Source organism: Perkinsus marinus (assembly GCF_000006405.1).
Source record: "Perkinsus marinus ATCC 50983 genomic scaffold scf_1104296964066, whole genome shotgun sequence".
NCBI classification, from domain to species: Eukaryota; Perkinsozoa; order Perkinsida; family Perkinsidae; genus Perkinsus; species Perkinsus marinus.
The window spans coordinates 80568-101508 of record NW_003204833.1 but is presented as its reverse complement, the minus strand read 5'-3'; the positions used below and the strand labels follow the sequence as shown (position 1 = coordinate 101508).

At 51.1% G+C, this 20941-nt stretch overlaps 6 protein-coding genes across 6 annotated transcripts; 3 read left to right on the top strand and 3 right to left on the bottom strand.

The window, feature by feature from the left end:
• Positions 1-2069: 2069 nt before the first annotated feature.
• Pmar_PMAR026024 (hypothetical protein) lies at positions 2070-3038 on the bottom strand (the record flags this gene model as incomplete). The annotated part of the gene is made up of 1 exon (XM_002771003.1): positions 2070-3038. One exon carries the CDS (start codon positions 3036-3038, stop codon positions 2070-2072), a length of 969 nt encoding a protein of 322 aa, XP_002771049.1.
• Positions 3039-3761: 723 nt separating this feature from the next.
• Positions 3762-5120, top strand: Pmar_PMAR026023 (hypothetical protein; the record flags this gene model as incomplete). Its single annotated transcript, XM_002771002.1, has 1 exon — positions 3762-5120. The coding sequence occupies one exon, from the start codon at positions 3762-3764 to the stop codon at positions 5118-5120; it is 1359 nt and encodes a 452-aa protein (XP_002771048.1).
• Positions 5121-10295: 5175 nt separating this feature from the next.
• On the bottom strand, positions 10296-13107 carry Pmar_PMAR026022 (hypothetical protein; the record flags this gene model as incomplete). Its single annotated transcript, XM_002771001.1, has 12 exons — positions 10296-10518; positions 10566-10972; positions 11108-11219; positions 11265-11417; positions 11483-11635; positions 11689-11783; positions 11934-12139; positions 12185-12258; positions 12302-12342; positions 12405-12619; positions 12670-12862; positions 12910-13107. 12 exons carry the CDS (start codon positions 13105-13107, stop codon positions 10296-10298), a joined length of 2070 nt encoding a protein of 689 aa, XP_002771047.1.
• A 28-nt stretch (positions 13108-13135) lies between these two features.
• On the bottom strand, positions 13136-14076 carry Pmar_PMAR026021 (conserved hypothetical protein; the record flags this gene model as incomplete). The annotated part of the gene is made up of 4 exons (XM_002771000.1): positions 13136-13375; positions 13495-13668; positions 13716-13916; positions 13960-14076. 4 exons carry the CDS (start codon positions 14074-14076, stop codon positions 13136-13138), a joined length of 732 nt encoding a protein of 243 aa, XP_002771046.1.
• Positions 14077-14695: 619 nt separating this feature from the next.
• On the top strand, positions 14696-18402 carry Pmar_PMAR026020 (hypothetical protein; the record flags this gene model as incomplete). The annotated part of the gene is made up of 18 exons (XM_002770999.1): positions 14696-14717; positions 14863-14936; positions 14981-15195; positions 15245-15452; positions 15494-15562; positions 15607-15696; positions 15743-15816; positions 15865-15980; positions 16022-16153; positions 16491-16590; positions 16634-16725; positions 16775-16914; positions 16955-17144; positions 17192-17347; positions 17525-17630; positions 17687-17799; positions 17847-17950; positions 17997-18402. The coding sequence occupies 17 exons, from the start codon at positions 14696-14698 to the stop codon at positions 17903-17905; spliced, it is 1956 nt and encodes a 651-aa protein (XP_002771045.1). The 3' UTR covers positions 17906-17950; positions 17997-18402.
• Positions 18403-18588: 186 nt separating this feature from the next.
• Pmar_PMAR026019 (carboxypeptidase B precursor, putative) lies at positions 18589-19992 on the top strand (the record flags this gene model as incomplete). The annotated part of the gene is made up of 9 exons (XM_002770998.1): positions 18589-18655; positions 18702-18795; positions 18845-18938; positions 18984-19071; positions 19116-19234; positions 19276-19450; positions 19495-19633; positions 19679-19804; positions 19860-19992. 9 exons carry the CDS (start codon positions 18589-18591, stop codon positions 19990-19992), a joined length of 1035 nt encoding a protein of 344 aa, XP_002771044.1.
• Positions 19993-20941: the final 949 nt, after the last annotated feature.

Here is a 20941-nt window from a genome sequence, read left to right as displayed (position 1 = left end):
AATTAGATTGTTCGTTGCCGCCTTGGGCGGGTTTTTGGTCATTTTTCTCTCAATGACCTTCGTTGGTTTCACGTCGAAGCATTACGCTATAACGGCTTCAGTTTCCTATTCCTTGTAGAACAGGCAGGTGTAACTTTCGAAGTAACTCTTTACCATTGATCCGCCATAGGAAGTGCTTGTGTTGTCGGCGGCCTCGCTGCGTCCCCTCAGTTCTTATCAACATGGCCAGTTTCAGTCGAATAACAGCCTCACCCTAGGGGTATATCGGTTGTAGATGTGGTCGAGTGTAGAGGCTCATGAGGAGCTGATAAGAGACAATGTAGTACTGACTAGAGCGATTGGACTATCAAAACTAGAAATTCCAGTCTGGGAAGTTGGAGTTTGATCTCTTCGCTGGCCACTCTGGCTTTAGAAGCTTTTCGGATTTCAGCCTAGATGTGATCATCGCTCCAAACACAGGGTATGTGAATGCTCGATGGCGCGTCTTTTCTCTCATCGCCGTCACGAGACAACCTTGTATTCGGACCAGGCTCCTTGAGAAGCTTGTAACTGTTCAGTCTGAGCCAGTTTAGGTACGTAGTGATGTGCAAGTAGTGGCAGCGGGCTTATATAGTCGATATGGCATTTGTAAGAGCGGCTCCGACTCACTAGGAGAGCTCGAGTGATTTTTGACGGTTAACTTGAAATGGTTCCGTCGGTGACAGGCGCGATAGTATATGAGGGGCAGTGAGATACCCGTAAAGTGAGGCAGAATAGTATGCACTGTAGGGTTGAGGATTTGAGAGACGCCTTCGCGGGTTGCTGAGTTACTAGCAGCTACGGAACCGAAATGGCTCGTATGATGTGCATATCTATGGGAAGTGGTTGGGGGGGTGAGACCACCCTAGCATGACTTTCGTGATATTTTTTCTCATCATGAATATCCTGAGTTACACAGTAGTCATGGAAGGAGGCGCAGACCGTTATTCTAGCGTTCTTATCGTGTGAGTAGAAGAATTACTTGGAATAGCTAACAGGACTCTAGAAGCAGCATAATAGGAACTCCTCCTTCTCTTCCGAATTGACGTACACGAGAGCTCTCTCAAGACAGGTGTGAACATGTTGTACTACTCAATAACGCAATGGGCCGAAATTTAGTTCTTTTAGTTTTATTCCAAGGCTATGCCTCGTAGAGCTCATGTGGCTATCAGGAAAATCGGAAATGATATGTGTGAGAGATTGAGGATGATCCATAGTCCGCACGCGCGCACATAATCCGTGACGCGTTGCTTTTTCTTTCACTTGTTTATGCGTACATCATGACAGCTAGTTGATTTCGTAGCGGCAAATAGCTGCAAGTAGGATAAATGGTGAGAGTCAGAGTTTTTCTACTTCATTGAGACCATCATGGCATCGAGTTCTGCAGTCGGGAGAGCACAAATTCCAACAATATGTAGTTGTAAGAGTCAAGTACGATTCTACTATATCAGCGGAGCTACAACTGATAGCTTTGGTAGGCTACCAAGGAAGGAATCTACACCTTCTGGTCAGGGTCAGGGTCAAACTTGATTGTAACAGAATCGAATTGTGACATACTTGAATTTTCAAAGTGAAACTCGCTTGTAACACTGTCATTCTTGCTTGCTCATTTGTGAAAATTGCACGGCAAAAGGTGCAGTACATAAGAAGGGAGGAGGATGTATGCGAACTATACTCAAAAACAACACTGTGGTATCAACAGCCTCAAATGACATCTAACATTCGCACTTGCTTCGAACACACAGTGATATATAAATGAACAACACGCTTCTCTCGACTGGATGAAATCCACCTGAAAATGCGAATTCAATTCAGCCGTAAATTGATTTCTGCTACAAAAACATAAATGAGCTCCGCCAACGTCTCTCTGGCCTCGTGGGCTTTGCTCGTTTAGATAGACATATGAAAATGAAGTGGATGATAAAATTGAAAGGCTCCTTCATGAGTGATGATCGTACCTACGTATACAAGTTTCAAGGTCAAAAACTTCCTCGCTTTTGTTTAAGGATCGTCTTCATTTAGCCTACCTTCCCTTTGCGAGCATGATGCATCTATCTGCGTGGTATATATTTGTACATCACAAAATTCTTTGTGACATGTGGTACATCCGCGTAAATGAACAAAATCGGTTTATCATCAAAATCGTCTTTAATCACATAATGTTTTGCAACGAAGAAGATATGACCACCGATTTTTTCCCTTATATGTTCGGTCTCCTCTTGGTTCCATCCTTTGAATGTAATAAACGTGCCACCCTGAGGTCGCGGGCCGAAGAGACTGTATGTAAGGTACATCGGTCCAAATCTGGTGTACAAAGTTGCTTCACCGTCAAAGTTCATCTCGATTTGCCATAAATTAAAGTTCTCCCCGCCAAAAATGCAATCAACCATACCCTTTCCATTGAAGCCGGCGCAGCGTGCTTTCGCGGGAACGTCTGGAATTCGGTCTTCAAACTTCATTAGCTTGCGTGTGGAGTCGTACTTCGTGGAGCCGTACTTCGTGGAGCCGTACTTCGTGGAGTCGTACTTCGTGGAGTTGTACACCAGGGACGTCTCGTAGGCCGTACGATCTGAGTTCGTTACGAGAACCTTGAGACTAGCTCTACCTTTCTTGTCCATCACGTAGGGGTGATAGTCAACGAAAGGTAACCCCTCCTTCACTAATACCCCGTTCGTCATCAAGGGGAAGCAACCTGGCATTTTTCTGATCCTCTTGAAGGCGTTCTTGCTCGAATCAAGATAGGTGAGGGAGACTCCCAGTATTCCACTGTCTCCCTTAGCGAACTTGTAAGGTACCGTTTCACTCCCGAAATTACCGGTAAGAGTAGCTGTGCCAAGGCGGTAGACATCTTCGGCATCAGGTTTTGTACCATCAGACCAGAACCTTATGGACTCGACAGCACATCTATTCGGGGAGGAGTCCATCAAGTACACGGTGCAGTCGTCAAGAGTATCACAGGTGGCACTGGTCAAAACAACAGTATGTAGAACGAGCGTGATGGTAAGGAGAAGACGAGACATTCTCGAGGGTGAATAGAACTGTGATGTGAACCGCATAGTACCACATTACACAAACTTATAGCAACGAATTGTTCCCTGCTACCGTAGTTGTAAACAAATTGTTGACGTCAGAAACAACATTACAGCATTGACAACACAAAAAGTGTTAGGTCGCACACTATGGGAATGAACATGAATCATGAGGACCGATGCTTCTTACGTCGAGGAGACGTAGCATAGCTAGCATCATCAAGATTTTGTCCTATGGCTTCATCGTGGTAATGGTCACTTTCGTCATCAGTAGGCGTAGCGACGGGGTTCCACTAGTAAACAAGAGCAGGAGACATGGAAGTACTCAATTGTTCTTGCAACAGCGCTCGCCATGCTAATCGATATATGAACTTTGCCAGCCAGGCATAAATAAGTAACTCGTCGTAGGTTGACATGGAAACTCTTTGTATAACTATTGAGCAATTCTGTCATATTCTTGATTGTTCTCAAATCAGTACAATGCTTCTCGAGATTCGCCGTCTCGTTGTGATGAGACGGGCGGAGTAAAACCCAAAATCCGAATGGTACATGTCGCTCCTAGATGGAGGGGGAGGGGGGTCGAGATCCTGTGTTGGCCTCGCTACAAGGCGGTGTGTGGCGGGGTTCTCTCAATGGCTACGCAACCCCATATGACCTAACTAACGCTGAGCTCGGATTTAGCGCTGACTCATTTAGTTAATCCTCAGCGACCCCATGTCGGTCCTCATCACTGCAATGGCTGGGATTCTGTTGCTCGCCTTGGGGGTGCAAGTTGGCATGTGGCTTGCGCCATCTACCCAACGTCGAGGCTCTCTGCAGTCGTTCCTCCGATTTGGAGAGCATTCAAAGGTTAATCGACCGTTGGTGGAATCCACAAGCGAGAATGGAACTACCCCACTTTGGGATACCATTGGCAGTGAAGCATACTGGAAGACTCCTCAAGGTCAGGCTCACCTCAAGGACGAGATCAAGAGAGCTGCTGCTGACGTTGACTCCGTCATGGAGGCGTTGAACACTGTGACAGCGAGCCCGAACACTGTGCGAGCTGTAATGATCTGTTTACCTCGCGATGGTGGCGATAAACGGAATCGCGAACTGAGAGCCCTCTACCTCTCCTGGCTTCTGGCTTTGTCCGAAGAACCTCCTCACTTGCGCACAGATCTTGTCATTTTCACCGACGAACGGGCGGCTGATCTCGCCGCCGGCCTCGGCTGCGTGAGAGATGTCCGACATGACTTCTCAACGCCATCGCGGTGTGTTATCGCCCCTTACACGCGTCTCGAAGATCGGACTCGGTCACCTTCCCAACCAGAGGACCCTCTTGTTCGGTATTCTGGCTACATGAATAGCATTCTCAGCTTCGCTGAATACGATGGTTATGCCTACGATCTAGTTCTTCGCACTGATACTGACGTTTTCGTGATGCCGGGTTTCTACAACTGGACACTACCGAGTGACGTCAACATCGTTGTGGGTCTAGGCGGATATAGTGTAGAGAATAATGATGCCCACTTATTATATGTATCCAAGACACTCGGATTGCGAAATGAATTCAATCACCGCAATGTGGGCAGTACCTGGTTTGCTAGGCTCACGCTGGCTCGAGCCGCCGCCCGTTTGAGTGTGGCTGCCGCACGATGGCTTATTGCGGAGGAATACTCGGAATACGAGAAGTGCTGTGCAGGCATTCTTGGATGGCCTCATTGGCATTGGGGCGTTGTCACTATGTACAGTGGACATCTAGCGCTCAATCATATAGCGTCTTTCGCCAAATCAGGAGATGGGCACGGCAATCTGGATGTCGGGGCGGCTAGTTCCGACCTAGTGTCGGATCCTATGGTCAAACATGTTCACTGCTGGCACTCAAACGATCGCTTTTCCAAGTTTGAACATGAGAATGGGGCGTACGATAGCTACAACCTCACGCCATATATGGAAATGGCTGTTATCAAGGATTTCGCTTTAGTTGTGGCAGTTACTAGTCTGAGGCTTACTCAAACTGAGTTCAAAGATTTTTCCTCAAACCCTGGGACTTTACGTAACAGGTCGAGTTGGCTGCGACTCCTTCCTTAACATTGACAGTAACATTCCATCGGTCTTTGCGCACTCGATTTTCACTTAGTCTTAAATCTTACCGTCGGCTCATCATTGTACAGATTGGTTTTTTTTCGGAGACCACGGAACTTGAACTCCTGTTTTGTTGAAGTAGGGGAAGATCTGTTTGTCAACCGGAAGACTCATCCTGCTGAGGTATATCGGTGTCTAATACTCCTCATCTGCTAGTCGACTTTGTGAGCTTTTAGCAGATGAATCGCCTTAGGACTTGGAAGATCACATGATGGATCTCGTCGGTCTCCAAAACATGATGGTTTGAGTCGATTCGGGTCGGAGTGGGTCCAATCGGAAAAATCGATCGAGTGTATCCACAACGCCGCCCTTGCCCTGAAGTCGCCAGTTCAGTGTATACTTAGCAAGCTCGACTGCTGCTTTAACATGAATATCGGTTCGGGCCCCGACCTGGTAACAGCCAACACCAAGGCGGGTTCCGAGGGAACTCTTCCGAGGAGCCCGACACGTTCTCGACGATCTCCCTCGCGGGGGAGATCTACAATGGAGGTGAAATATCATCAGTTCTGAAAGCTCAGCCTGAGTCACTCGAAAATACAAAAAGGGCACACTGTGTGAGCGATGGATAATCGCAGAAGCAGAAGCAGACGACCTCTGACACGACAAGGCGAATAATCATCCCCAAGCGCTCATTAATAATACCCTCCGTTCCAACCGTCTTGAGCAGGTCCCTATGACTTCCCGAGAGGATGTGGACATGACATTGTTCGACCAACATTGGACTTCGCGCCTGCAGCATAGACCGTATACTAGAAAGAAAGAGACTGGCGCATGGGTCGGAGGTTAGCCTTCGTACATCTACACACAAGACCAATATGATACTCTCAGGAGCCTTCCTTGGTCTTCTGGCACTACCATTCGGCCCTATAGGGATGGTTGTCCTCGGTGCTCTGGGTGCCGGCATTGGTACCTTAATCGGTCTAGTATTGGACAAACGAGAAGTGATGATCATAATTTTCCTGTCTGGCCCTGCATATCAATCTCAATTCCATCTCAGCAAAGGACCGGCCGTCTGTTAGCATCTCGGGAACATCGCCGACTCAAGTACCTTATACGATACGCTTCAGACCGGTTCTCACACAGCGAAGATCCAGCAGGTTTTCTCGAGAGTGTAAGATTATCGAGGCTACGTTGGAGAAGGGGTATCCCAACATTCAGGTTATCACTGAGTTCAAGCCCGTCGCAGAGATCGGAACAATATCTAACGCAGCCAAGAAGGAACTGGTGAGACTCTTTGTGACACGCTAGAACCTTGTGGGTGCAATCACAGCCAGCAGTTCCCAAGATATGCCTTAGCACAATCAGTTGCGCAGTAGTACGAGAAGAGGAGTTATTGTCGGTCTGATTTAATGAACTCTAATTTCAACGAATTGTGGTACTCCAACTTGTTGATGCTAAGATCTAACCAGTTGATCTAAGATATGGCATTGCAGGACTGCGACTCCACCTAGAAGAGACTCTAGTGAGTATTCAGTGGCAGTTTGCCCCTGGAAATTAACGATGGCACACTTGACCCCAAACAAGGCCCGTCTTATTCGCAGCGGAATCGATACTCCCGAATGGACCTGTACCGACGAAAGCGATTGTACTGAGGCATATCTTTGAGTACCGGTGGCATAGCCGCCCCGGCTGACGAAATTGACTGTACTGTGGCATATCTTTGAATAGCGGTGGCATAGCCGCCCCGGCCGACAAAATTGGCTGTACTGAGGCATATCTTTGAGTACTGGTGGCATAGCCGCCCCGGCGGACGAAATTGACTGTACTGAGGCATATCTTTGAGTACTGGTGGCATAGCCGCCCCGGCTGACGAAATTGACTGTACTGAGGCATATCTTTGAATACCGGTGGCATGGCCGCCCCGGCTGACGAAATTGACTGTACTGAGGCATATCTTCGAGTACTGGTGGCATAGCCGCCCCGGCTGACGAAATTGACTGTACTGAGGCATATCTTCGAGTACTGGTGGCATAGCCGCCCCGGCTGACGAAATTGACTGTACTGAGGCATATTTTAGTGCACTAGTGGCATAGCCGCCCCCGGTCGAATGAATTGATCTTACTAGGAGCTAGGATTTACATCATTTAGAGGCCTATTAGCTCTTAGTATGTTCATACATACGGAGGTGCTCCCTCCCCCCCATTTAGACACTCCTTTGCTGCTTCCTCTGTCGTGATGATGTCCATCGATGTCTATGGATATATGTGGAGGACTTCTTGCAAGTGATAACATGTGCATGGGCCGCTTGAGAATCATGATAGAACTGGCGAACCTTATCAAGCATTGACTTCCTACACATCTGCGTGGACATACTGGGAACTCTGGTGGCGATGGACGAGGCATTGTCGTCAAAGCCGCATTTCGAAGTGGTGAAACGAATGAAGGCTTTCATTGAGCATCCCAATATTAAGGTGACGATTTTTTTGCTGAGATACTCAGTTAAACTAGGCCAGTTCATCATATTTGTACCACCTCAGCCCATATACGAGCACTCTCAGTGGCACCCACCACCTGCGACACAGAAAGTCATCGAGAGCCTCGTGTAGGTCACTCCAGTCATACATGCATTGTTGGCGTACTACAGATATAAGGATGCTCTGGAACGAGAAAGACGAGAGCCAGAGCGGGGCAGTCTCCATGAGGCGGTAGAGAAAGCTAAGGGAGCCACCGATCATGACTACCTTCAGTTACGCAAGGCAACATCACAGATGAGCAGACCGTGGAGAAGGGCGTCGGATGCTCTCTCAATTGGAGGTTCCCTATCGAGCTACCGTGGGTCAAATATACTCTCATTCTCAGTCGAAAACGGTGAAGTCGATACACCCTACGTGTCGCCGGCCTCCAGCTCTAGGTCGGTCCTGCAGTCAACCCCTGGGGCCTTTCCTATGCGTTTCAGAGGTCGAAATCTCGATGACATCCACGGGACTGTTCGGGGAGCGAATCTGCCTGTACGACGCTCAGGCCACATATCGTACTCGTCATGTAGGTCCTGTCGACAGGAGCAACCAATGAGGGAGACAATGCACCAGAAAGGATTTGCCTTTCCGCAGTACACAGTAGCAGCGCCTGCTCGATTTACTCTCGGGACCTCTGCCGCTCGCTACTTCACCACATTCATATCAGGCGAATCGGGAAGTCTTTTTCGAGTGCTTTGACGATTTCCTCAACTTCGACATTGAGCTCAAGCATAAGCTACCCATAGGCTTGGTGACACTGGTCGTGTCAGCTAGTCTCACCGTTCAATGCAGGGAGAGTTTCGATTCCTTGAAGAAAAGGAGAGAGAGTCTTGTGGCGGCTGGGATGTCTGCATCGATAAGGCGAAAATCAAGGCAGGTGTTGCTGCAGTGCTCTGGAAAAGTTGGCCTCACTCAGGTGGTCAAGCTTAAGTCTGACGGATCGCCATCAGTGCTCGTTCGAGCCTGGGCTACCGTGACGAACACTCCAGCTGAGCTCGTACTCTACCATATTCATGACTTCAAGTGACAGTAACAGCACGCTCTTCCGTTCTGAGAGTCTTCCCAGGAGGCGCGTCGAGTGGGACAAAACTTTCAGTGAGATGAGATTGTTGAAACCATCCAGAAGCGATGAATTCTCCGACACTGTCTATTGCGTCCTGCGGGTTCGTCCTCATTCCTTGCACCCCTCTGTTAGAGTCCCTTTCAGGCCCCATTCGGTGTGCAGCCAAGGGACTTCTTACAGTATCGTCGCATGATCGTCGATCCCTCCAAAACCAACCTAGACGGCAAGCGTTTCTTGATTCTCATGCGCAGTGCATCTCGCGCAGAGCTGCCAGAAGTACAGAAAATACCTCGGCCGAACGCGGTAAAGCCTTGACCAGGTCGCTCAGTACATCAGAGCCGAGACTGTTATTTCGGGCTACATAATCGAGCAGGCCGCAGGTTGCAATGACACGTCACTTTTCATACTGTCTCAGACGGACATCAAAGGCCTGATACCAAAGTGGATCGTCAATACTGCTGCCGGCCGTGTTCCTGTCCAATGGTAAGCACCTCCGATATCAGGGCAGAGTGTTGACAGTGTCAACTTGACACATCAAGTTTCTCATGACGTACAAGTGTAGCAGCAATGCGTCTGTTATGCTGCTACGTATGTAATTCTCTGCCGTTGTCGTGTGCTATCATCTTGACTGGATCCATTGTTGGTTAAATGGTGCTCGCGTACCCCTTCACTCGACGGATCTAGATGCTCCTATTCGATTTCGTTCAAGAACTGAGTCAATGTCCTAGTGCGCTGATTGTGTCTCAGGGTCGAGAGTCTCGAGGAGGCATGCCGGAAGTACCGTTCACAACACACTGACTATGCCCGCTTAATGGAGATCTACTTAGCTCAGCATGTGCCCTCGATCTCTCGACATGTGGAGACAACGAGCCTATGATATGTTATTGTCATGGTGAGATCCTCTCTAACCCTGCATTGTGTCGCGTCATCAGTTGAGCACTCTAGTGCTATCCAGTTGATACGACGAAGCGATTGTTCAATCAATTGTAGCAAGCGGTTTCAGTGCTCTGTTTATATATCCGGCCGCCGCAACTTAATGAACAAGAACTCGAGATGAAATAATATTAATGAAAGTCAAATAAACATTATCTCCCATCTTTAAGATAGGATCGAGCGATAACAGGCCTCAAAGAGCTAATTTCGACGCGCAATAGGAAGCCTCCTTGATACGAAAGGCGACGACAGCGAAAATGATCAGAGACACCAGTAGTCTACTAATCGAGTCATCGAGCATATAATTGTACAATGACTGTGATACCCACGATCACAAGCAGGGCTGTGATGAGGGCTGCCCAGAAGGCGATACACCGAGATCGTCCACGCGATCCACTTCCATCGGCTTGCGTGAGAAATGCAAAACGCTGCCCTCGTCGCTGCAGGTATATCTGTTCATCGTCTATATCGTGTAAGGCTGGGCTCTTGGTACCAAGCACTCTTGGCGGTGGTATCGGCGGACGCTGAGGGGTGTTCACCCGTGGATCCTCTGGAGCTTTGGAAGCCATTACGAAGGGTGGCAAGAGAGCTAACCGCAATAGTGAGCCTCATCCGAACTCGAAGAGAACAATGATCATGGTGAAAACGTGCATAAATTCATCAGCAAATCTAGTCGCCAGGAGGAGGATAATCGACCCCAGCCTGAGAGTTGGTGGTCTCCATATCTGTGTCGGGAAGGGAGCCCTCGCTCGGCTCAGCACGGCTGCATTCTATCGTAGTCACGCCCGGGTATCGATCGTAGAGTTCTAATAAGACTCCGACAGCTTCCTGTGCTAGGCATCTCTTCAAAGTCGCCGCCGGTCCCATCCGGACACGCTGCCTCTCCGTCCACCTGAAATTCGATCTCACTTCGGCGGAGCGGAGCAGTGAAGATGTCACATTTTGAAAAGCTCAGTGGCGTTCTCCCGAGTAGTTCGACGCGTGGTAGCGGTCCCAGCAAGATCTCGCTCGGCCAGCGTATGCATAGCCAGAGGAATAACAGTGGTTTGACATTCCTTATTCGACACTCTAAGATTCCCCTCCAGACACCGTAGCGCTTCAACGACCTCGGACTCTTTTGGCTGCTGAGGTTCCGTCCAGGCCGCTGCCGCCACTGCACTCTGCAAGCGGGAGACCGAGCTAAGCTCCTCTAACGTGAGCTGATCCTGTTGTGAACTAAACAGTAATGTACTAGGCTCGCCGCCCTCAGTGGGGACGGCGGCCGCCTCGACTCGTCTGGATGCTTCTACTTCTAGAGTGGCTCGACGGAAATCAGTACAAGACGACGGTGGCGGCAAGTCGGAGCTCTGAAAGCGGCCAATGATGACAGTGAACCATCCCATGGTGATCGATAATTTTCAATCACGATTCGGGAGGCAAGTTGCCAGCCCAAGTCGAGCGATGATAGTCACAAAAAATTTCCCCACACTGAGCCGACACACCTCAACGTCCGCGCCATAGAGGGCCTCGGCAAGCTGTAGAGCTACGGCCATGACCATCCTAGGAGACGGCCGAGGGATAGGCAGCTGCTGCGGACTCGACTGTACGAGTAGTCTGTGGAGTGGTATTCGCTGACAGAATACGGAAAGAAGGTTCTACGGGGAAGAGTCCAGGTCGTCCCAGAACTCTATAATCTCCCGTCGACGTATCGGCTGAGGCCGGAGTTGCCTCGGAAGGTCCTCTACCGATCGAGCCGTGAAGACCACTGGGCGGCGGGAAGCCGCTATAAGCTGACCGAACAGAGAGCCGTAACTGACATGAAGCATGGGTATGAAACCCTTGTTGGCGAAATGTAAGGGGACCAAGAGGCTTCCCACCTGCGATCATTGGCGACAATAGCGTCAACGTCATCAACTAAGAGTAGCTGTAGGAGGCCGGTGTTCAACGGAGCATCTCCCTCAGGACTAGGCGAACACTTGCCGTCGGAGCTCGAAGCGACACTAGGCTGACTCCCTCGGAGATCGACGGAGCTGACCAGGTGGTGGACACACTAACAAGTAGGTAGGAGTGGATAAGCCAACACCTGCTCTTGATGGCTTCCTCAATCATAAGGCCGACTTGAACGGTGTGACCCGGTGGACAGGAGTCGACGGATAGCTCTACCACTGCTACGCCAGCCTGAGGGGAGCGGAAAATTTTGACAACCCGAGCACCCCGTTCTGGATGTCGAGGAAGGAGTCAACGATGTGAACCGGAGGACGCCGGAGATGGATGTTAGCCCCCAGAATTGAACTCACGACCTTTCGAGTGCTAGTGTGAGCACATTACCTCTCGAGCTGCAGCGTAGACTAAGCTAGTCTTGCCACAGCCGGTGCCGCCAGTGATAACAACACTGCATCCAAAAGGGGTGTAAGTCGGGCCGCTGACGACCCCCTCGGCATCAGAGGTATCTGACTGTCGCCGGCCCCGCTTGCCTCGACTCTTACTCGGAGGCTCGAAGACCAAAACCGAGCCGTCGCATCCATAACACATTTCTGAGGACAGAGAGAGGCAACCGGCTTAGTGCCAAGGTGGCCTACGACGCCTGAGACCCCGACTGCCATTGGTCCGTCCCTTGCTGCCTTTCTTCTGTATCCAGCCGTCCTCATCGGCCCTGAAGTGATACGTGATACGATATCAAAATGACCCAAGCATACTCGGGCGCTCCTTGGACTTTTGAACTCGTCGCGGCGGCTTTCTGAGAATAGGCACAGCAGAGGTCGCAGGTTCGAATCCCAGGGCCGACATCTCCATCATTACCCCAGCCTTCCGTAGGCGCTTCGATGCTGCCGCTGTAGCTACCGCAGTGGTGGCTGCCTCCATGCGACGACGATCCCGAGCAGTATCCGCTCGCTTTACCCACAGCTTGAGCCACTTGGCTAAGGCGTGCTTGTGGCGTGCGGAAGGGGGCAGGAGATGGTGCCGATTCCAATTCTTGTGATATTGTCTGCAGTCCTCGTGAGCATTCATCCGGTCTGAAGAGCACCCCATGTCGAGGCCAGTACAGGACGATGATTAATAATGCCTGAGGATATCCGGGCTGCCAGCCATTGATGCGTATCTTGGGGCTCGAGCGGGGCCGACCAGGCACGGGCGTCTCGAGGGACCATCATCGCCCCTACGGCCTCTTCGATATCATCACGTCGGACCTCGTCCCAGGAAGGGAGAGGGCCTATGCTCTTGCCCACTACCTGGCTGCTGGCGACCGTAGATGGCACCTGAAAGCTCAGCTGATGACGGTCGGGGTCCCCCTAGGATGACGTACTTCGGCCGAGGACCGGGAGAGCATCTCGGGGGCTTCCTCAGGGACGCGGCTGGGGCGGCTCGACCAGAGAGGGGTCATGGGAGGGTCGACTTCTTCGTGACCAATGTAATTGATGGATCCACAGAAGGGAGATGGGGAGACCCCCTTGAGCTCTACTGGGACCTCCGACCGGCAGTTGGGCTGGGAGGACGCTGACATGATTCGGGGAATTTCAGTAGTCCGCTAATTAGACAAGATTCTGAGCATCGCGCCTACCACTGCTGCGTCCAGAAAAGATGCCGAATACAGGTCCTGTAGACTTCGATGAGCCCGCGACCTTCAATGGAGCCGCACTGTACTCAGTCAAGACCACCTTGGGCGGAGGAGGAGGAGGCAACACCGACTCGGCCTCAGAGGTAGAATACTCCGATTCCGACTCGGGTGATCGTCGAGGCTTATTCCGAGCCTTTGGCTTAGCTCGGGCCACCTGAAGAGGGTCTCTACTATCGCTGCCGACTGGCCATCGCCCCCTGCCTGTTTCCGCCGTCGTGGAGGAGGAGGGGGTTCGTCATCATCTTCTGAGGCGTCCTCAATGACGTACTTCACCTGGCCAACAGGGTCGTTGCTCAAACGATGGCTGCCCTGTTGCAGGCCGACCCGCGAGACACGCCTCTTCCGACCACCCCTGGTCTCCTCTACAGCGCCCTTCTCCTCTGCAAGCTTCTTCTCAGCTGCCATCCGCAAGCGTTCGCTCTTGGGCGCGAATATCGGGGCCAGTGGCTGAATGCGACTATCATATCGTCGAAGGCACTCGGAGGCCACCCTACGACAGTCTTCTTCTCCGGAGGCGGACTCTTCCCCATCGTTTCCCCTAAGAGTCCCCCTTCCTCCTCTATCACCGTTTCCTCAGTCGCCTCCGGTGACACCTCCGCCTCCCTCTCCTGTGTCACCAGCTTCCTCTCCTCCTCTTCCGCGTCCTCCGTCGTGTTGGCTGTCTCTTTGGCTTTACCCTTCCCCTTCTCAGACGGCTGTAATGACGACCTCCTACTTTCCACCTTCCATAGCAGTTACCTTCCGAGCCTTCCTCTCCTTCCGTGGTCTCTCACTGGTCTCAGTGACCTTAGCCGCCTCCAGCTCCGCCTCCCTCCTCTTTAATGCAGCCAGGCGTTCTTGTGGGGGTAGGAACATCGGAGCAAGGGGCTGACCATAGCCACGGCGATCGAACACCCTCCCCCACAGCTGAACCATACCAAAAGGGGCTTCTTCGTTGCCTCAGTCGGTTTCGTCTCTGCCACAGCCGGTAGTCCCTCCTTGTCGTCGTCATCCGAAGATAATTCCTCCACTGTGGTCGACTCGGAAGCCTCTACCGTACCCGCCTGAAGAGACCTGTCTTTGTATCGTTATCAGCTGTAGAAGAACCCACGGTGTTGTCCGTCATTGATATGAGCGGCCGAGTTCGGGTTTGATCGTGACGTCAAGATTCGATTGCAGGAACAAGCTTCGCTCCGCTCGAATTTGTTTGCACGAATATCATTTTTCCTCGATTGGAAATTTTAAGTGCTACCCGTCTGGTCGGCCCCACCAGTGCATTTCATCTCATCCAACTTTCATTATTCCTCTTCCTCGACAGCGAACATACCACAGCCATCGAGGGCCTTCCTCAGCCGCCGAGGCACCTACCACCACGACGACCAACAACCGTCCCCGCAGTAGCCATCATCCTGGCGACGACCGGAGCGGTAGGGAGGGGCCTTGCTCATGACCATAGCCAGGGTTTCAATCTGAGTTCTATTGAGCTTGGAGTGGTATGAAGAGGAAGTTACTGGCAGGTTCGTCAACTCCTGAACTCAGCTCGAACGACCGACCCCGAAAAGGAGGAGGAGGAGGGCGGTCGCATCTGTATCACCATCATCATCGGAATCACCGTTATCACCGTAGGAGACGAAGGTGTTTATTGCAGTAGTTGACCTGTAGGGCCTCATACACCGCCCTTTGAGCCAAGGGAGTTGACCAAGGAGGACCGGGCAGAGGTCGAGAACACTATCAAGGTGAGGAGACGCCTCATGTGGATTTGTGAGTTGTGTGAGGTGAGGTACGCTTGGGTATGCTCCCGACCCCTGCGCACTGTGAAGAAAAGGAAGATTCTTCTATCTCCTCTTCCTCCTCCTCCTCTACGTTGAACGGTAAATCACCGTCTCGTTCTCCATCACCGGAAAGCACCACTGCCGCGGCACCGGTGGCCACTGAGTCCGACGACCAGTCGAGCCGCGGCAAGGACGACTCTAGCGGTCGAGAGGACAGCCTGAGGTGACCTCATCTCACTCCTAGGGTGGTTGGCAGTAGCCTCTCGTGTTAGATCCAGTCGTCAGAACAGTATGGAGCCACCTAAGGGCCGTGGTCGCAGACAGGAATCCTCCAGAGAAAGGGTTGAGGACGGCAGAGTCTCCCTTGCTGGGACTGAGGAGGAGTCCTCAGTCGATATTGGGGAGAGTGAGGATGTTCCCTCTACTGTAGAGAGGGGTGGCTCGGGGCAGGAAGACGATACTGGCTCCGGTCTAGAGGAGGTGGGGTAATTTTGTGGCGCGCGGTCATGGAATTTGTTCAGGGCACTCCTAAGGCCGATCCACTCCTTCACGGTACCGCCAGGGCTGAGACTGACAGTGTTGCGGACAGGGTAGTATAATTTCGTGGGGCGCGGTCAAGGCTATGGTGCCTCAGGTTACCGTTGACGTTGGACTATTTATGCATTTCGTCGACTCATACAGTGTCAGTGGTGACAATCTCAAACGTATCACCCTTTCTAATGAGGTTGGACTCTTACGGGGGCTTTCTCTACAATCCTCTCTGTATGTAGATCGAGCACGCCTTGGCCAGCTTCCATCCGTACCACCTTGCTCACTGCCGCATCAAGACTATCGTCTTCGGCTCGTGAGTGGTCGAGAGCGACGGGCTGGGGCGGTTACTGGTGCTCTCCAGGTACGCCTACAATTTGCATCTGCCTTGGGCTAGTGATTTGGATTTCGTGTTGATACCGACTAGATCGAACCGTCGTCGGAACAGTGGTGATGGTGGATCGTCACCAAGCTCGGTGGGTAGCTGTGGTATCCTCCCTAGACTGTTACGGTCCCTTCAGGTGAGCTCAAGTATGTGTGGCGGGAACCACAATCCCGAGATTACATGTACGCCCGAGGAGCGACTAAAGCTGTTGTACCTAGTAGCTCAGCACTTGGAGAGGAGGCTAGGTCAGGGTACTATCGGGAAGAGGGTGGTTACATCGTACGTTTTATCAAATGAACTGAATTTCTCTCCTAGTGGCAGTCTTCGGCACCTCAGGGGTAGATGTGCGTGAATTCAATAGCATCTATAGGGTATTCGAATACCGTAAGTCATGACAACCAGCTCGGCGTTGTTGTGGTGGTGCAGTTCACTTCAATCCTTCCCCATGCTCCCAGTGCTGGTGGGTAGCCTGCGAGGGGAAATCTTCCAGTAGTGGTCGAATCGGGCGAAGTTGAAATCATATAAAATGCGGTACTTGTCTGTCTGTTTTCATAGATGCTGGATGACCTGTTGGAAATGCCCTCGAGCTCATTAGGTTTTTTTAGGTGTTTTGGTGAACACCCCTGTGGTCATTGCATCATCGCGAATTCCATTGTTAACTCTACAGTGCAAGGGGCCGGCCCAGTCAGCAGCTGAGAAGAAATGGTAGGATGTGATGAAGGTGTGGTATGAACTTAATGCGGAATAGGTGCTCGACTTGCGAGGGCGGCTTTGGAGAGTGCTGTCCTCTACATTCATCGGTAAAAGTGCAGATATCTGTCACAGGACCCGCACACAGTGGTAGTAGCTCTGGGGGGATCCTATACGGTGACCGCGTTCTCTTTGGAAGGTATCGAGACTTCGGCATACGTAGCTATGCTCTGCCAGCATTATGATTGCCTCCGGCCTCTGGTGTTGGTGATAAAACACGTCTTGGTCTGTGACGGGCTGGTGACGCCGTACGATGGTGGGATGAGTAGCTACACGCTGGTGAGTATCTTAGGTTGTGGTGTGGTAAGATTCAGAATAGGTCCTCATGGTGGTATCTTTCCTAAATCAATTTTATGGCAATAACGCTTCTCACCAGAACGTATCATTGGGTCAGCTCTTGTTGGGTATGCTCTACTGGTATGGTGGCGAAGAGGATCCTTGTGTGGAGGAGGCCCATCTTGAGGGTGGCCGACAATTCCTGGATAAAGTCAATCTCATACTCTCTGACGGTGGGTGGCCGGTCGTCGTTCCCCCCATGGAGATGTGATTGCCATAGGCACCTGCATGCGGTCGTTCTCGGCGAGTCGATTGGCAATAAGGCCGGTCGCGGCGGAGACTCACTCGCACTTCTGTGAACGGTCGGAGGACCCTATCCTGGCCTCGCGGTTCGCTACGGATATGATGGTCATCCTCGACCCTCTTGCCTTGAATGGTAATAATAATATCGACTCAGTAGTGAAGCATACGAAAAGGTCTTAGCGGTTCTAATGAGCTTTAACAAGAGGGGGGACTATCTCAGTGGTAAATGTGATACTCTATGTGGTAGTAAACTGTTCGACCCTCCGAGAGCATCCCTGTTGTTGGCGACCCGGTCATGAATCGACTTTAGGTGACTACGTCAATCTGGGCCAGTCAGTGTGGCGATGGCCGGCGGTGGCAGCAGCATTCCGCTGTGCTCGCCGCAGCTTTGAATGTGGCGGTTGGTGGGGACAGAAGTAATAACTCAAATCGATCAATCGGGCGCGCGCGTAGTGTATATGGCAATGTGCAGATATGGTTTGGCGACTCCTCCTGTATGGGTGGCAGCACGTCGGGCAGGGTTCCCCTCGCCGACCTTGAGTGGTGTGAATGAGCCTAGGGCGAGCGCTACTTCCATTCACACAGGTGATACACTACATCATCAAAGGTGCTTTACGCTGGTGTTGTTGTAGAGGACACCGCTAGGAAGACCGAGGCGACGGGGCCTAGTAGTGTGAGTACTGTGGGATGATTAACAAGGATTGGATGGACGACTTAATAATAATTCACTTCACGTGTAGGTCGTTATTGCTGGGTTGTGGTAGCTATCGTGGGTAGTGCAGGTTCCTTTATCTCTTCTGAAGGTTGTTCTTATGCCTGCTGACCAGTGCTGTGATGAGTGAATCAGAAATAGCTGGAAACATCTACTACTACTATTGTTGTTGTTATCAGCAGCATTCTGAGATATGGTCAGCGGCGTGGTTCACTGTACGATATCTAAAAGAAAAAATCGTGCCTGTTCTTTTCCTCATTGTAGTATTGGTATACCATTGAGACGGTCCTTTACCTCATAACGACTTCTAGTAAAGATGTCCATAAATGTGCATACTACTATCATTATTATCATCTATGACGATGAGTAGCTCCTCATCATCTCTCTCGGTCAACGTCGCGCAGGCCCTATTAGGGTCTACTTCTATCGTGTTTCGCTGCTTTACGTAGTACAGTATCTACCCTACTACTGCTATAACCTCTGCCGTGTATTTCCCTATCTTTTCCCGAATCGTGTTGGTCAATGACACTGATGAGTCTTCAGCCATAAATATGCTCTTATGGGTATCGTTAATGCTAACTCGGGCACTGTTCTCCAGCGCTACTGCTGGTCTCGAGAGATCATCAGCTCTGCCGGCCTTCTACCACACAACAGCCGACATAATGGCTAGGCTGAAGGCCTTGCAAGGGAAGTGCCCAGGCATGGCTATTGACCGCGAACAACAGCACGGTGGGCACCGAGAGCTCTTCTATGGAAAGAGTACAGATGATTTCAGGCATTGCTATGACGATTGTGCGCCTAGGAGCTGTCGGGGATAATGTTGGGAAAGCGCCAGGAGAAGCTCTCCTTGTTTTCGGCGAGCACGCCCGGTACCTCTCACTACGGCGGACTGCATTTTGTGGATGCTCTTTGAAACAGGGAATTGATTTCTTCCGAAATTGCTCTGCAGCTGATTCAGCGTATATGCGATATTCGCTCTACAGGGGCTCCCAGTGGAGACCCTCACGCCAAAGTAGGAATGAGTGTAGCTGCGGCACTTCAACTGTTCTTCCCACAGGCTGCACTCCGGGCAATTACGATCGTACCTGTGGTGAACGAGGCTGGCCGATCATTGGTGATGGGCAAGGGCCAGTGGTGTTGGCGAGGTGCCGCCTCTACTACTCTGGTTTGGTCTACTGTTTTGTATCAGGGAATGAGAATGGCGTCGATTTGAATAGGAATTTCGGCGGGTCTGCCCACTGGTCCTCGAAACTCCGCTCCGCTGAGGAAAATTCAGGCCCATCCCAATTCAGCGAGCCCGAGACCAAGGTGAGTATACTTTGAGAGGCTTTGAAGTATTCTCTTATCAGATACTCCGCTCGCTGATCGACAAGACATCTCCAGAGTTTTTCCTCTCGGTCCACTCGGGCATGCTCGGCCTCTTCTATCCATACGCCTACAGCCCCTCGGCCCACCCATCCACTGCAGGGGCTCTTGAAAGGGTCCTCGATAGGGTCGCTGATGAAGGCTGCCAGTGCCCTTCTGGTAGAGTGATTTATGCTCTACATCATCGTATGTGCTGTTGTCAGGGCAAGCTTCCATCGAGATTGGCCATGGCGCGCCCGGCTCCAGTTTGGACTATGCCTTCAAGGATGGTGCTGGGGCTAGGTTCGCTTATGCGGTCGAAGTTTATTCAGACCCGAGTCGTCGGGGGGCCTTCCATGAGGAGTAGGGCTCATTTGGTGTATGCCGTTGTCTGATCGTCGTGTGTAGGTATAAGGAACGGAAAAAGGATGGGGCCTCTCCTGTCACGTACCTGACGAGTATCTCGTCGGGTGACTTTGGGCCGATCGATGGGGAGAAGTGTTTGGAGTATTTCAACCCCATTGCGGAGAACGAGTGAGCCGCTCTCGAAATCGACGGGAATGTCTTGTGGTATTGAAGAGTGTCCTAGATACAATGAAGTGCTGCAAACATGGTCAACTAACATCCTAGAGATGATGCAGTTGGCTTCAGAGGAGACCGGCACACCGCCCATCCTTCGTGGGATATCACCACACAAGAATGATCATGTTCGAGTCGGCTAACCGACTGTTCTACCATGCTGTGCATGATGATCTGAAGGACGATTAATACGATTGTTGAGTTCCATCGAGTTCCCATAGGGCCTTTGAATAATCGGCGTTGTGATCGAAAAGGAAGATAATACTTCTCCCGAAGTATACTTTCGGTATTTTCCTGAGGACTATTCAAACCTTTCCCCGGGCACGAACTCGAAAAATATTGAATATTAGAACCAAGCACTGCTAACATTTCTCAATGCATGACGTTTATGAAGTGTGAGGCACGAAGCGAGAGTGTCGAGAGAGTCCCCAATGGCAAGCCTCTCGAAGTGTACTCGTATGGGACGGCATGGAACGTAGTGGTGATGGTGGTGATCTATAAAGGACATGATGGTATAATACTACTCAGATGCATCCTGGTCGGTCTGTTACTGGCAATATAACGCGGTTCAATGGTAGACACTTCCCCGAGAAAGCGCGGCAAACGCATTAGATGCCCAAAGCACTCACGGTCAGTGTAATGGAGTTCCTCTCGTGCATCGGCTAAATCTTCGAACCGGCGTAAGAGCTTGGCAAGCTCCGATGCCGGGGCGTCGAAAACGGCACCCCTAGGAATCCTGAAGCATCGAGATGATAACTTTCTGAGTAGCATCACATCCCTCGATAACTTTCACAAGTATATTGATGTGGGATGATACCACTCCATAGCCAACATTCGCTGGCGTGATGTGCAGGCTAAGCTGATGCCCTGTGCATTCATGCTAGTCTAACTAACCCTTGTTGTCGGTGTTGGACATTAAGCATGCACACACCTACTGGGCCCAGTCGGATATCGTCCGATTATCCCAATCCACTCGGTAGACTCTTAGAACTGGTAGCTCCTTGCCAACTTGGTGTGCCACACACATTGGAAGATCCTCTCCTGGTGCTCCGTCTCTGAGAAGATTATAGTGATGCCTCTGGATACATCAAG